Source organism: Rhopalosiphum padi, chromosome 4, assembly GCF_020882245.1.
Source record: "Rhopalosiphum padi isolate XX-2018 chromosome 4, ASM2088224v1, whole genome shotgun sequence".
In the NCBI taxonomy this organism is placed as follows: Eukaryota; Metazoa; Arthropoda; class Insecta; order Hemiptera; family Aphididae; genus Rhopalosiphum; species Rhopalosiphum padi.
Window position 1 is genome coordinate 14,890,734 of NC_083600.1, and position 13,160 is coordinate 14,903,893.

The 13,160-nt window shown below is 27.3% G+C and overlaps 1 protein-coding gene across 19 annotated transcripts in view; it reads left to right on the plus strand.

Moving 5' to 3' along the window:
* LOC132929264 (uncharacterized) overlaps nt 1–13,160 on the plus strand; it is a 111,871-nt gene that overhangs the window by 57,374 nt on the left and 41,337 nt on the right. For all 19 annotated transcript variants that reach the window (XR_009662087.1, XR_009662088.1, XM_060994491.1 and 16 more), the window contains one exon: nt 1–13,160. This exon is cut by the window's right edge and continues 22,200 nt beyond it. Coding sequence is in view for 17 of the 19 variants with exons in the window: in XM_060994491.1 (XP_060850474.1) it covers nt 1–13,160 (13,160 nt within the window). In the remaining 2 variants the exon portion in view is untranslated.

Consider the following 13,160-nt stretch of genomic DNA (forward strand, 5'->3'; position numbering starts at 1 on the left):
CATTGTGGTCACAGGACAATGATGACTTGTTGGACACTCATGGTTTCGGTGAACATCTCAACGGCATTGAAACGCCAAATTTATCGAAGCCAAAAATTCATAAATCGTTGGCGGACATTGATGAAGAATTTGAGGAACGATCGGTTGTGTTGCATCCTTTTTTTGATCAACCAAAAAAAGATATTTACGAACAAGTACAATTTGTAAAACATCATGATGATTCACCTGCATTTGATAGCCCATTGACAGATAAAAGTGTATCTCATCACGATACAGGAATAAGTCTAACTAGAGAATATTCTGATACTTTAACTAGTTCAGGAATAAAAACAAAACCTAAACATACAGATACAGCTTTTGATGAAGAAGCAGAACTCACTGATAATGGATTAAGTCCAATTCAACCTGATGAAGTCGGACTTGCAGCTAATGAAATAATAGAAATAAAAAAGAAAATTGGAATGTATGATGCTGGAAATAGCCCAATAATATTTATGGAGTCAATAGCATTATCTCCTTTCGAAACAGTGACAAGTGATGTATCTACTATTACTGATGATGTGAAAAAAATTGATGTAGCAAACAGTCCAATAGAATCAAATAAAATTCAAAGAAACATAGACACAACAGTAGACGTAAAAAAAATGATAATGCAATTGGAAAAATCTGGTGCAGGAGTGGAAGACGCGACGTTCCAACAATCACCAAAAAGAAAACCACCAGTGAAAACACTTCTATCAGAATCAGTACTTCCAGAGGAACATCAAACTTTATACATTGACATTGACAAAAATCATAAGAAAAATGATACAAATACAATGAATATACAATCAAAACTAGATGAAGTAATTAAAACTGAAAAATGCGTGTTGGAACATTTAGAAAAAGTTGTAGATACCTCCAAAAATAATTCAGAGCTAGAAAGAAAATTATTGCAAATTGTTAACATAGAAACAAGTATGCTGCATAAGTTCGAAAAAATAATAGATAAAAACGATGAAAGTGTTAATAATTCATGTTTAAAAAACTTAGAAAAAAATATTATACCAATTGAGAAAACTGATGAAAAGCTTCAAAAAGTAGACACTATGTTGGATGCATTACAACAATCACCCAAAAAATGTAGTGAAGATAAAATTGAAAAAAAATATATAGATACGGGATATAAAAAAGAAGAAAGTATTATGGAACCAATTAAAGTTACAGGTATTTCTAAAGAATTAAAACAATTAATTGATAATGAAGAAGAAGAACAAGAAAGAATGTATAGAGTACTAATGAATGAAAATAATACAGATAAAAATATATATAGCAATAAAATACCTGTAGTTGAAGAAATAATAACTCCTAAACGTGTAAAATCAACTACCAAAAAAGATAATACCATAGATGATTCACAAAATATTGAATTCAATAAGATTGCCACAAATTCTAAAGATTCGATATTATCAACAAAGGAAAAAATAAACTTTAATTTTAAAAATCCAAATTTAAAAGAGAATGAACAATTAAATACAGAAAAATATAAAACTGAAATAAAAGAAGTATTAAAAAAAAATACAAATGACCAAAAAAATAAAATATTTTATGAAGAAGATGATGAAGAAGAATCAGATATTTTTGAAAAATTTACTCGAGAACATTTAAAGAAGTCTATAGATCTATCACATATGGACATTGAAAATGATGATAAAGATAGAAAAAATGATACAAAAGATAAAGATTTTGATATTGTAGATGAAGAAAATGAAATAAACAACACTAAAAAAGATAAATCAATATTATTTATTCCTAAAACAATAGAAAAAGGTTTAAAAGATATAACGATGACACTAACAAGTATTGTAAAAAAAATGGATGTAAATGATATGTCAGGAAAGAAAAATGAGAGTGAAGGAGGAGATAAAGAAACTAAAGTAATAATTGAAAGTACAAAGCAAGGGAGTGGAGAAATAGAATCAAATAAACATAAAAATACTAAAAAAACTAATACTAAAAAAGATCTAAAACCTAATATAACCCCACAAACTCCAATTTTAAAAAGAGATACTTTAGCAATAGGCAAAATAAAAAATGATGATTTAAAAAATGACAGTATAGAATCTTGTAAGTATAATACAGAAAAAGACATTAAAAGGGAACTAGTTGATAAGGAAACCGATAATAATGAACAATTAAAGATAAATAAAGATATAATTGAAAATAATGAACTTATAATTTCGACTAATAACACAGTAAAAGAAATAAACAAAAACATACTAAAAACAGACGACTCTAACATAAATAAAAACTATAAAACAAAAAATAATGAAACAGACATAGATATTGACCAAACTCTGACAGATAAAAATAAAGAATTAAAAACCGATAAAAATACAATCATAAAAAAATTACCATTAAATCAAAATGAAGTAAAACAAAATTATGATTCAATTATCAATAATTCGAAAAATCAAAAAGTATTTGAGCAAAAATATAGTGAAAATCAAAATGAGAAATTCGAAATTGGTACAAATATAAAAATCGAAAATAAAACAAAAAGTACAACTTCATGTTCCTATGAAAAGTACGAAAAAACTGAAACAAATACAAAAACATTCATACAAAAAACAGAAATCGAACAAACAGAAACAAAAACAACAAATAATAATCACAAAACCCATCACAAGGAAAAATTAATAAAGGTTGAACCTACAGATTTTGAAAACATTAAAATAAATGAGAGAGGTGGGATAATAACACACGAAACTAGAAAACTTAAAATACCAGAAGAAAAATCTATACCGCAACAAAATGAAAGAGTAGATGAACAATCAAAAACAGAAAACAACAAATCAAAACCTTATATAGAAAGTATTGAAAGTGACAAAATACATTTTGATGAGTTTTATAAATGGGTAGATAAGTTAGTAGAAGAAAAAAATGAAAATGTAATAAATAAAGAAAACGAAGACATAAAAAAACGAATATTTAAAACACTTAGAACAGCATCCATTGACAAAGAACATATAGAAGACGAATCAAATGCAGTTAAAGAATTAATATCCAATCAAGTCATTACAAAATACTCAAATGAAGAGCCAAAAGATATACTAACAACAACTAAACCAAAAACAAAACAAACAATAACAGAAACTGCTACCATATTGAAAACAAAAAGTAAAGTGATCACCGAAAACAAAAAAACAGGCAATTTAACAAAAAATGTTGAGACAATTAAAGACGGATCAACAACGGAACAAAATAAAAAAGATAGCGAAAGCGTAGAACCGAATAACACAAACATGAAAAACAATGTAGTACATGGAAATGAAAAATACATAAATGTAAAAGATAATCCAATAACAGTAACATTTGAACCAATGATGGTACCAAAAATAACTAAATTCGAAATAGTCCAACAGATAAACATAGAGTCAAAACCAGTTGAAAAACAAAAAACTCCAAACGAATTTCCTGAAACGAAACAAGAAGATCAAATTCACTTCATTAAAACAGAAACAAATGAAATAATCGAAATTAAAAGTAATAAAAAATTATCGAATGAAACTATTATGCCCGAAAAAGATAACAAAAAACTAAATATCTTTAAAATTGATCTAAAAAAATCTCAAACGAACAATTCAAGTAAATTAATAGATATTCAAAACGACACAACAGAAGCATTACAAAGTAACACTGCTTTAACTAAATATGATACAAAGGAATCAGTTAACTTAACACTCACTAAAAAGAACATCCCTGAAACTCTAAAAGACCAGTCTATTCTAGATAAAAACACAATCAAAAAATCTGATAGTATTAAATATGAAACAAAACAAAAATCTCAAAAAGTAATAAATAGTGAATCCAAAACTACCGAAATAATCGAACATGAATTAATAACTCACAAACCAATAACTGAAAAAATAGAATTGACTAAATCTGATTCGAAAGATTCGATTAAATCCATAACTAGTGAAAAAGACTTGAAAGGGTTATTAACTGACGATAAAGATTCAAATAAACCAACAACTGATAAAATTAATTTAACCAAATCTGATTCGAAAGATTCGATTAAATCCGCAACTAGTGAAAAAGAGTTGACAGTATTATTAAATGACGATAAAGATCCCAAAAAACCAACAACTGATAAAACTGATTTCACTAAATCTGACTCCAAAGAATCGATTAAATCTTTAACTAGTGAAAAAGAGTTGACAGTGTTATTAACCGACGATAAAGATTCAAATAAACCAACAACTGATAAAATTAATTTAACCAAATCTGATTTGAATGAAACAATTAAATTAACACCTGTTGTGCAGGACATTCATAAAACTCTAAAAGATGTACCTATTCTAGATAAACCAACAATCGAAAAATCTGATACTATTAAATATGATACAAAACATGAATCAGCAAAAATAATAAATATTGAGTCAAAAATTACTGAAATTATCAAACATGAATTAATAACTGACAAACCGATAACTGATATATTAGAATTGACTAAATCTGATTCGAAAGATTCGATTAAATCCATTACTAGTGAAAAAGAGTTGACAATATTATTAACTGACGATAAAGATCCCAAAAAACCAACAACTGATAAAACTGATTTAACTAAATCTGACTCCAAAGAATCGATTAAATCTTTAACTAGTGAAAAAGAGTTGAATGTATTATTAACTGACGATAAAGATCCCAAAAAACCAACAACTGATAAATCTGATTTAACTAAATCTGATTTGAATGAAACAATTAAATTAACACCTGTTGTGCAGGACATTCATGAAACTCTTAAAGATGTACCTATTCTAGATAAACCAACAATCGAAAAATCTGATACTATTAAATATTATACAAAACATGAATCAGAAAAAATAATAAATCTTGAATCCAATACTACTGAAATTATCAAACATGAATTAATAACTGACAAACCGATAACTGATATATTAGAATTGACTAAATCTGATTCGAAAGATTCGATTAAATCCATAACTAGTGAAACAGACTTGAAAGGGTTATTAAATGACGATAAAGATCCCAAAAAACCAACAACTGATAATATTGATTTAACAAAATCTGATTCAAAAGATTCAATAATATCATTAACTAGTGAAAAAGACTTGAAAGGGTTATTAACTGACGATAAAGATCCCAAAAAACCAACAACTGATAAAACTGATTTCACTAAATCTGACTCCAAAGAATCGATTAAATCATTAACTAGTGAAAAAGAGTTGACAGTATTATTAAACGACGATAAAGATCCCAAAAAACCAACAACTGATATCATAGAATTGACTAAATTTGATTCGAAAGATTCGATTAAATCCATAACTAGTGAAAAAGAGTTGACAGTAGTATTAACCGACGATAAAGATCCCAAAAAACCAACAACTGATAAAATTGATTTAACCAAATCTGATTCGAAAGATTCGATTATATCTTTAACTAGTGAAAAAGAGTTGACAGTATTATTAACTGACGATAAAGATCCCAAAAAACCAACAACTGATAAATCTGATTTAACTAAATCTGATTTGAATGAAACAATTAAATTAACACCTGTTGTGCAGGACATTCATGAAACTCTAAAAGATGTACCTATTCTAGATAAACCAACAACCGAAAAATCTGATAATATTAAATATGATACAAAACATGAATCAGAAAAAATAATAAATATTGAATCCAAAACTACTCAAATTATCAAACAAGAAATAATAACTGCTAAACCGATAACAGATATAATAGAATTGACTAAATCTGATTCGAAAGATTCGATAATATCATTAACTAGTGAAACAGACTTGAAAGGGTTATTAACTGACGATAAAGATCCCAAAAAACCAAAAACTGATAATATTGATTTAACCAAATCTGATTCGAAAGATTCGATTAAATCCATAACTAGTGAAACAGACTTGAAAGGGTTATTAAATGACGATAAAGATCCCAAAAAACCAACAACTGATAATATTGATTTAACAAAATCTGATTCAAAAGATTCAATAATATCATTAACTAGTGAAAAAGACTTGAAAGGGTTATTAACTGACGATAAAGATCCCAAAAAACCAACAACTGATAAAACTGATTTCACTAAATCTGACTCCAAAGAATCGATTAAATCATTAACTAGTGAAAAAGAGTTGACAGTATTATTAAACGACGATAAAGATCCCAAAAAACCAACAACTGATATCATAGAATTGACTAAATTTGATTCGAAAGATTCGATAATATCATTAACTAGTGAAACAGACTTGAAAGGGTTATTAACTGACGATAAAGATCCCAAAAAACCAACAACTGATAATATTGATTTAACCAAATCTGATTCGAAAGATTCGATTAAATCCATAACTAGTGAAACAGACTTGAAAGGGTTATTAAATGACGATAAAGATCCCAAAAAACCAACAAATGATAAAATTGATTTAACCAAATCTGATTCAAAAGAATCGATAAAATCTTTAACTAGTGAAAAAGACTTGAAAGGATTATTAGCTGACGATAAAGATCCCAAAATACCAACAGCTGTTAAAAATGATTTAACAACATCTGATTTAAAAGAAACAATTAAATTAACACCTGTTGAGAAGGACATTCATGAAACTCTTAAAGATGTACCTATTCTAGATAAACCAACAATCGAAAAATCTGATACTATTAAATATGATACAAAACATGAATCAGCAAAAATAATAAATATTGAGTCCAAAACTACTGAAATTATCAAACATGAATTAACAACTGACAAACCGATGAGTGATATATTAGAATTGACTAAATCAGATTCGAAAGATTCGATTAAATCAATTACTAGTGAAAAAGAGTTGACAATATTATTAACTGACGATAAAGATCCCAAAAAACCAACAACTGATAAAACTGATTTAACTAAATCTGACTCCAAAGAATCGATTAAATCTTTAACTAGTGAAAAAGAGTTGACAGTATTATTAACTGACGATAAAGATACCAAAAAACCAACAACTGATAAAATTGATTTCACCAAATCTGATTCGAAAGATTCGATTAAATCCATAACTAGTGAAACAGACTTGAAAGGGTTATTAAATGACGATAAAAAACCCAAAAAACCAACAACTGATAAAACTGATTTAACAAAATCTGATTCGAAAGATTCAATAATATCATTAACTAGTGAAAAAGACTTGAAAGGGTTATTAACTGACGATAAAGATCCCAAAAAACCAACAACTGATAAAATTGATTCAACAACATCTGATTTAAAAGAAACAATTAAATTAACACCTGTTGAGAAAGACATTCATGAAACTCTTAAAGATGTACCTATTTTAGATAAACCAACAATCGAAAAATCTGATACTATTAAATATGATACAAAACATGAATCAGCAAAAATAATAAATATTGAGTCCAAAACTACTGAAATTATCAAACATGAATTAACAACTGACAAACCGATAAGTGATATATTAGAATTGACTAAATCTGATTCGAAAGATTCGATTAAATCAATTACTAGTGAAAAAGAGTTGACAATATTATTAACTGACGATAAAGATCCCAAAAAACCAACAACTGATAAAATTGATTTAACTAAATCTGACTCCAAAGAATCGATTAAATCTTTAACTAGTGAAAAAGAGTTGACAGTATTATTAATTGACGATAAAGATCCCAAAAAACCAACAACTGATAAATCTGATATAACTAAATCTGATTTGAATGAAACAATTAAATTAACACCTATTGAGAAGGACATTCATGAAACTCTAAAAGATGTACCTATTCTAGATAAACCAACAACCGAAAAATCTGATAATTTTAAATATGATACAAAACATGAATCAGAAAAAATAATAAATATTGAGTCCAAAACTACTGAAATTATCAAACATGAATTAACAACTGACAAACCGATAACTGATATATTAGAATTGAGTAAATCTGATTCGAAAGATTCGATTAAATCAATAACTAGTGAAAAAGAGTTGACAGTACTATCAACTGACAATAAAGATCCCAAAAAACCAACAACTGAAAATATTGATTTAACCAAATCTGATTCGAAAGATACCATTAAATCCATAACCAGTGAAACAGACTTGAAAGGGTTATTAAATGACAATAAAGATCCCAAAAAACCAACAACTGATAAAATTGATTTAACCAAATCTGATTCAAAAGAATCGATAAAATCTTTAACTAGTGAAAAAGACTTGAAAGGATTATTAGCTGACGATAAAGATCCCAAAATACCAACAGCTGTTAAAAATGATTTAACAACATCTGATTTAAAAGAAACAATTAAATTAACACCTGTTGAGAAGGACATTCATGAAACTCTAAAAGATGTACCTATTCTTGATAAACCAACAACCGAAAAATCTGATAATATTAAATATGATACAAAACATGAATCAGAAAAAATAATAAATATTGAATCCAAAACTACTCAAATTATCAAACAAGAAATAATAACTGCTAAACCGATAACAGATATAATAGAATTGACTAAATCTGATTCGAAAGATTCGATTAAATCAATAACTAGTAAAAAAGAGTTGACAGGATTATTAAGCGACGATAAAGATTCCAAAAAACCAACAACTGATAAAATTGATTTAACCAAATCTAATTCGAAAGATTCCATTAAATCCATAACTAGTGAGACGGACTTGAAAAGGTTATTAACTGACGATAAAGATACCATAAAACAAACAACTGACAAAATTGATTTAACAAAATCTGATTCGAAAGATTCGATTAAATCATTAACTATTGAAACAGACTTGAAAGGGTTATTAACTGACGATAAAGATCCCAAAAAACTAACAACTGATAAAATTGATTTAACCAAATCTGATTCGAAAGATTCGATTAAATCTTTAACTAGTGAAAAAGAGTTGACAGTATTATTAACTGACGATAAAGATCCCAAAAAACCAACAACTGATAAAATTGATTTAACAACATCTGATTTAAAAGAAACAATTAAATTAACACCTATTGAGAAGGACATTCATGAAACTCTTAAAGATGTACCTATTCTAGAGAAATTAACAATTGAAAAATCTGATACTATTAAATATGATACAAAACATGAATCAGGAAAAATAATAAATATTGAGTCCAAAACTACTGAAATTATCAAACATGAATTAACAACTGACAAACCGATAAGTGATATATTGGAATTGACTAAATCTGATTCGAAAGATTCGATTAAATCAATAACTAGTGAAAAAGAGTTGACAATATTATTAACTGACGATAATGATCCCAAAAAACCAACAACTGATAAAACTGATTTAACTAAATCTGACTCCAAAGAATCGATTAAATCTTTAACTAGTGAAAAAGATTTGACATTATTATTAACTGACGATAAAGATCCCAAAAAACCAACAACTGATAAAATTGATTTCACCAAATCTGATTCAAAAGATTCGATTAAATCTATAACTAGTGACAAAGAGTTGACTGTATTATTAACCGACGATAAAGATCCCAAAAAACCAACAACTGATAAAATTGATTTAACTAAATCTGACTCCAAAGAATCGATTAAATCTTTAACTAGTGAAAAAGAGTTGACTCTATTATTAACCGACGATAAAGATCCCAAAAAACCAACAACTGATAAAATTGATTTCACCAAATCTGATTCGAAAGATTCGATTAAATCCATAACTAGTGAAACAGACTTGAAAGAATTATTAAATGACGATAAAGATCCCAAAAAACCAACAACTGATAATATTGATTTAACCAAATCTGATTCGAAAGATTCGATTAAATCCATAACCAGTGAAACAGACTTGAAAGGGTTATTAAATGACAATAAAGATCCCAAAAAACCAACAACTGATAAAATTGATTTAACCAAATCTGATTCGAAAGATTCGATTAAATCTTTAACTAGTGAAAAAGAGTTGACAGTATTATTAACTGACGATAAAGATCCCAAAAAACCAACAACTGATAAATCTGATTTAACTAAATCTGATTTGAATGAAACAATTAAATTAACACCTGTTGAGAAGGACATTCATGAAACTCTTAAAGATGTACCTATTCTAGATAAACCAACAATCGAAAAATCTGATACTATTAAATATGATACAAAACATGAATCGGCAAAAATAATAAATATTGAGTCCAAAACTACTGAAATTATCAAACATGAATTAACAACTGACAAACCGATAACTGATATATTAGAATTGAGTAAATCTGATTCGAAAGATTCGATTAAATCATTAACTATTGAAACAGACTTGAAAGGGTTATTAACTGACGATAAAGATCCCAAAAAACTAACAACTGATAAAATTGATTTAACCAAATCTGATTCGAAAGATTCGATTAAATCTATAACTAGTGACAAAGAGTTGACTGTATTATTAACCGACGATAAAGATCCCAAAAAACCAACAACTGATAAAATTGATTTAACTAAATCTGACTCCAAAGAATCGATTAAATCTTTAACTAGTGAAAAAGAGTTGACTCTATTATTAACCGACGATAAAGATCCCAAAAAACCAACAACTGATAAATCTGATTTAACTAAATCTGATTTGAATGAAACAATTAAATTAACACTTGTTGAGAAGGACATTCATGAAACTCTTAAAGATGTACCTATTCTAGATAAACCAACAATCGAAAAATCTGATACTATTAAATATGATACAAAACATGAATCGGCAAAAATAATAAATATTGAGTCCAAAACTACTGAAATTATCAAACATGAATTAACAACTGACAAACCGATAAGTGATATATTGGAATTGACTAAATCTGATTCGAAAGATTCGATTAAATCAATAACTAGTGAAAAAGACTTGAAAGGATTATTAGCTGACGATAAAGATCCCAAAATACCAACAGCTGTTAAAAATGATTTAACAACATCTGATTTAAAAGAAACAATTAAATTAACACCTGTTGAGAAGGACATTCATGAAACTCTAAAAGATGTACCTATTCTTGATAAACCAACAACCGAAAAATCTGATAATATTAAATATGATACAAAACATGAATCAGAAAAAATAATAAATATTGAATCCAAAACTACTCAAATTATCAAACAAGAAATAATAACTGCTAAACCGATAACAGATATAATAGAATTGACTAAATCTGATTCGAAAGATTCGATTAAATCAATAACTAGTAAAAAAGAGTTGACAGGATTATTAAGCGACGATAAAGATTCCAAAAAACCAACAACTGATAAAATTGATTTAACCAAATCTAATTCGAAAGATTCCATTAAATCCATAACTAGTGAGACGGACTTGAAAAGGTTATTAACTGACGATAAAGATACCATAAAACAAACAACTGACAAAATTGATTTAACAAAATCTGATTCGAAAGATTCGATTAAATCATTAACTATTGAAACAGACTTGAAAGGGTTATTAACTGACGATAAAGATCCCAAAAAACTAACAACTGATAAAATTGATTTAACTAAATCTGACTCCAAAGAATCGATTAAATCTTTAACTAGTGAAAAAGAGTTGACAGTATTATTAACTGACGATAAGGATCCCAAAAAACCAACAACTGATAAATCTGATTTAACTAAATCTGATTTGAATGAAACAATTAAATTAACACCTGTTGAGAAGGACATTCATGAAACTCTTAAAGATGTACCTATTCTAGATAAACCAACAATCGAAAAATCTGATACTATTAAATATGATACAAAACATGAATCGGCAAAAATAATAAATATTGAGTCCAAAACTACTGAAATTATCAAACATGAATTAACAACTGACAAACCGATAACTGATATATTAGAATTGAGTAAATCTGATTCGAAAGATTCGATTAAATCATTAACTATTGAAACAGACTTGAAAGGGTTATTAACTGACGATAAAGATCCCAAAAAACTAACAACTGATAAAATTGATTTAACCAAATCTGATTCGAAAGATTCGATTAAATCTATAACTAGTGACAAAGAGTTGACTGTATTATTAACCGACGATAAAGATCCCAAAAAACCAACAACTGATAAAATTGATTTAACTAAATCTGACTCCAAAGAATCGATTAAATCTTTAACTAGTGTAAAAGAGTTGACTCTATTATTAACCGACGATAAAGATCCCAAAAAACCAACAACTGATAAATCTGATTTAACTAAATCTGATTTGAATGAAACAATTAAATTAACACCAGTTGAGAAGGACATTCATGAAACTCTTAAAGATGTACCTATTCTAGATAAACCAACAATCGAAAAATCTGATACTATTAAATATGATACAAAACATGAATCGGCAAAAATAATAAATATTGAGTCCAAAACTACTGAAATTATCAAACATGAATTAACAACTGACAAACCGATAAGTGATATATTGGAATTGACTAAATCTGATTCGAAAGATTCGATTAAATCAATAACTAGTGAAAAAGAGTTGACAATATTATTAACTGACGATAATGATCCCAAAAAACCAACAACTGATAAAACTGATTTAACTAAATCTGACTCCAAAGAATCGATTAAATCTTTAACTAGTGAAAAAGATTTGACATTATTATTAACTGACGATAAAGATCCCAAAAAACCAACAACTGATAAAATTGATTTAACCAAATCTGATTCGAAAGATTCGATTAAATCTTTAACTAGTGAAAAAGAGTTGACAGTATTATTAACTGACGATAAAGATCCCAAAAAACCAACAACTGATAAAATTGATTTAATAACATCTGATTTAAAAGAAACAATTAAATTAACACCTATTGAAAAGGACATTCATGAAACTCTTAAAGATGTACCTATTCTAGAGAAACCAACAATCGAAAAATCTGATACTATTAAATATGATACAAAACATGAATCAGGAAAAATAATAAATATTGAGTCCAAAACTACTGAAATTATCAAACATGAATTAACAACTGACAAACCGATAAGTGATATATTGGAATTGACTAAATCTGATTCGAAAGATTCGATTAAATCAATAACTAGTGAAAAAGAGTTGACAATATTAAAAACTGACGATAATGATCCCAAAAAACCAACAACTGATAAAACTGATTTAACTAAATCTGACTCCAAAGAATCGATTAAATCTATAACTAGTGACAAAGAGTTGACTGTATTATTAACCGACGATAAAGAT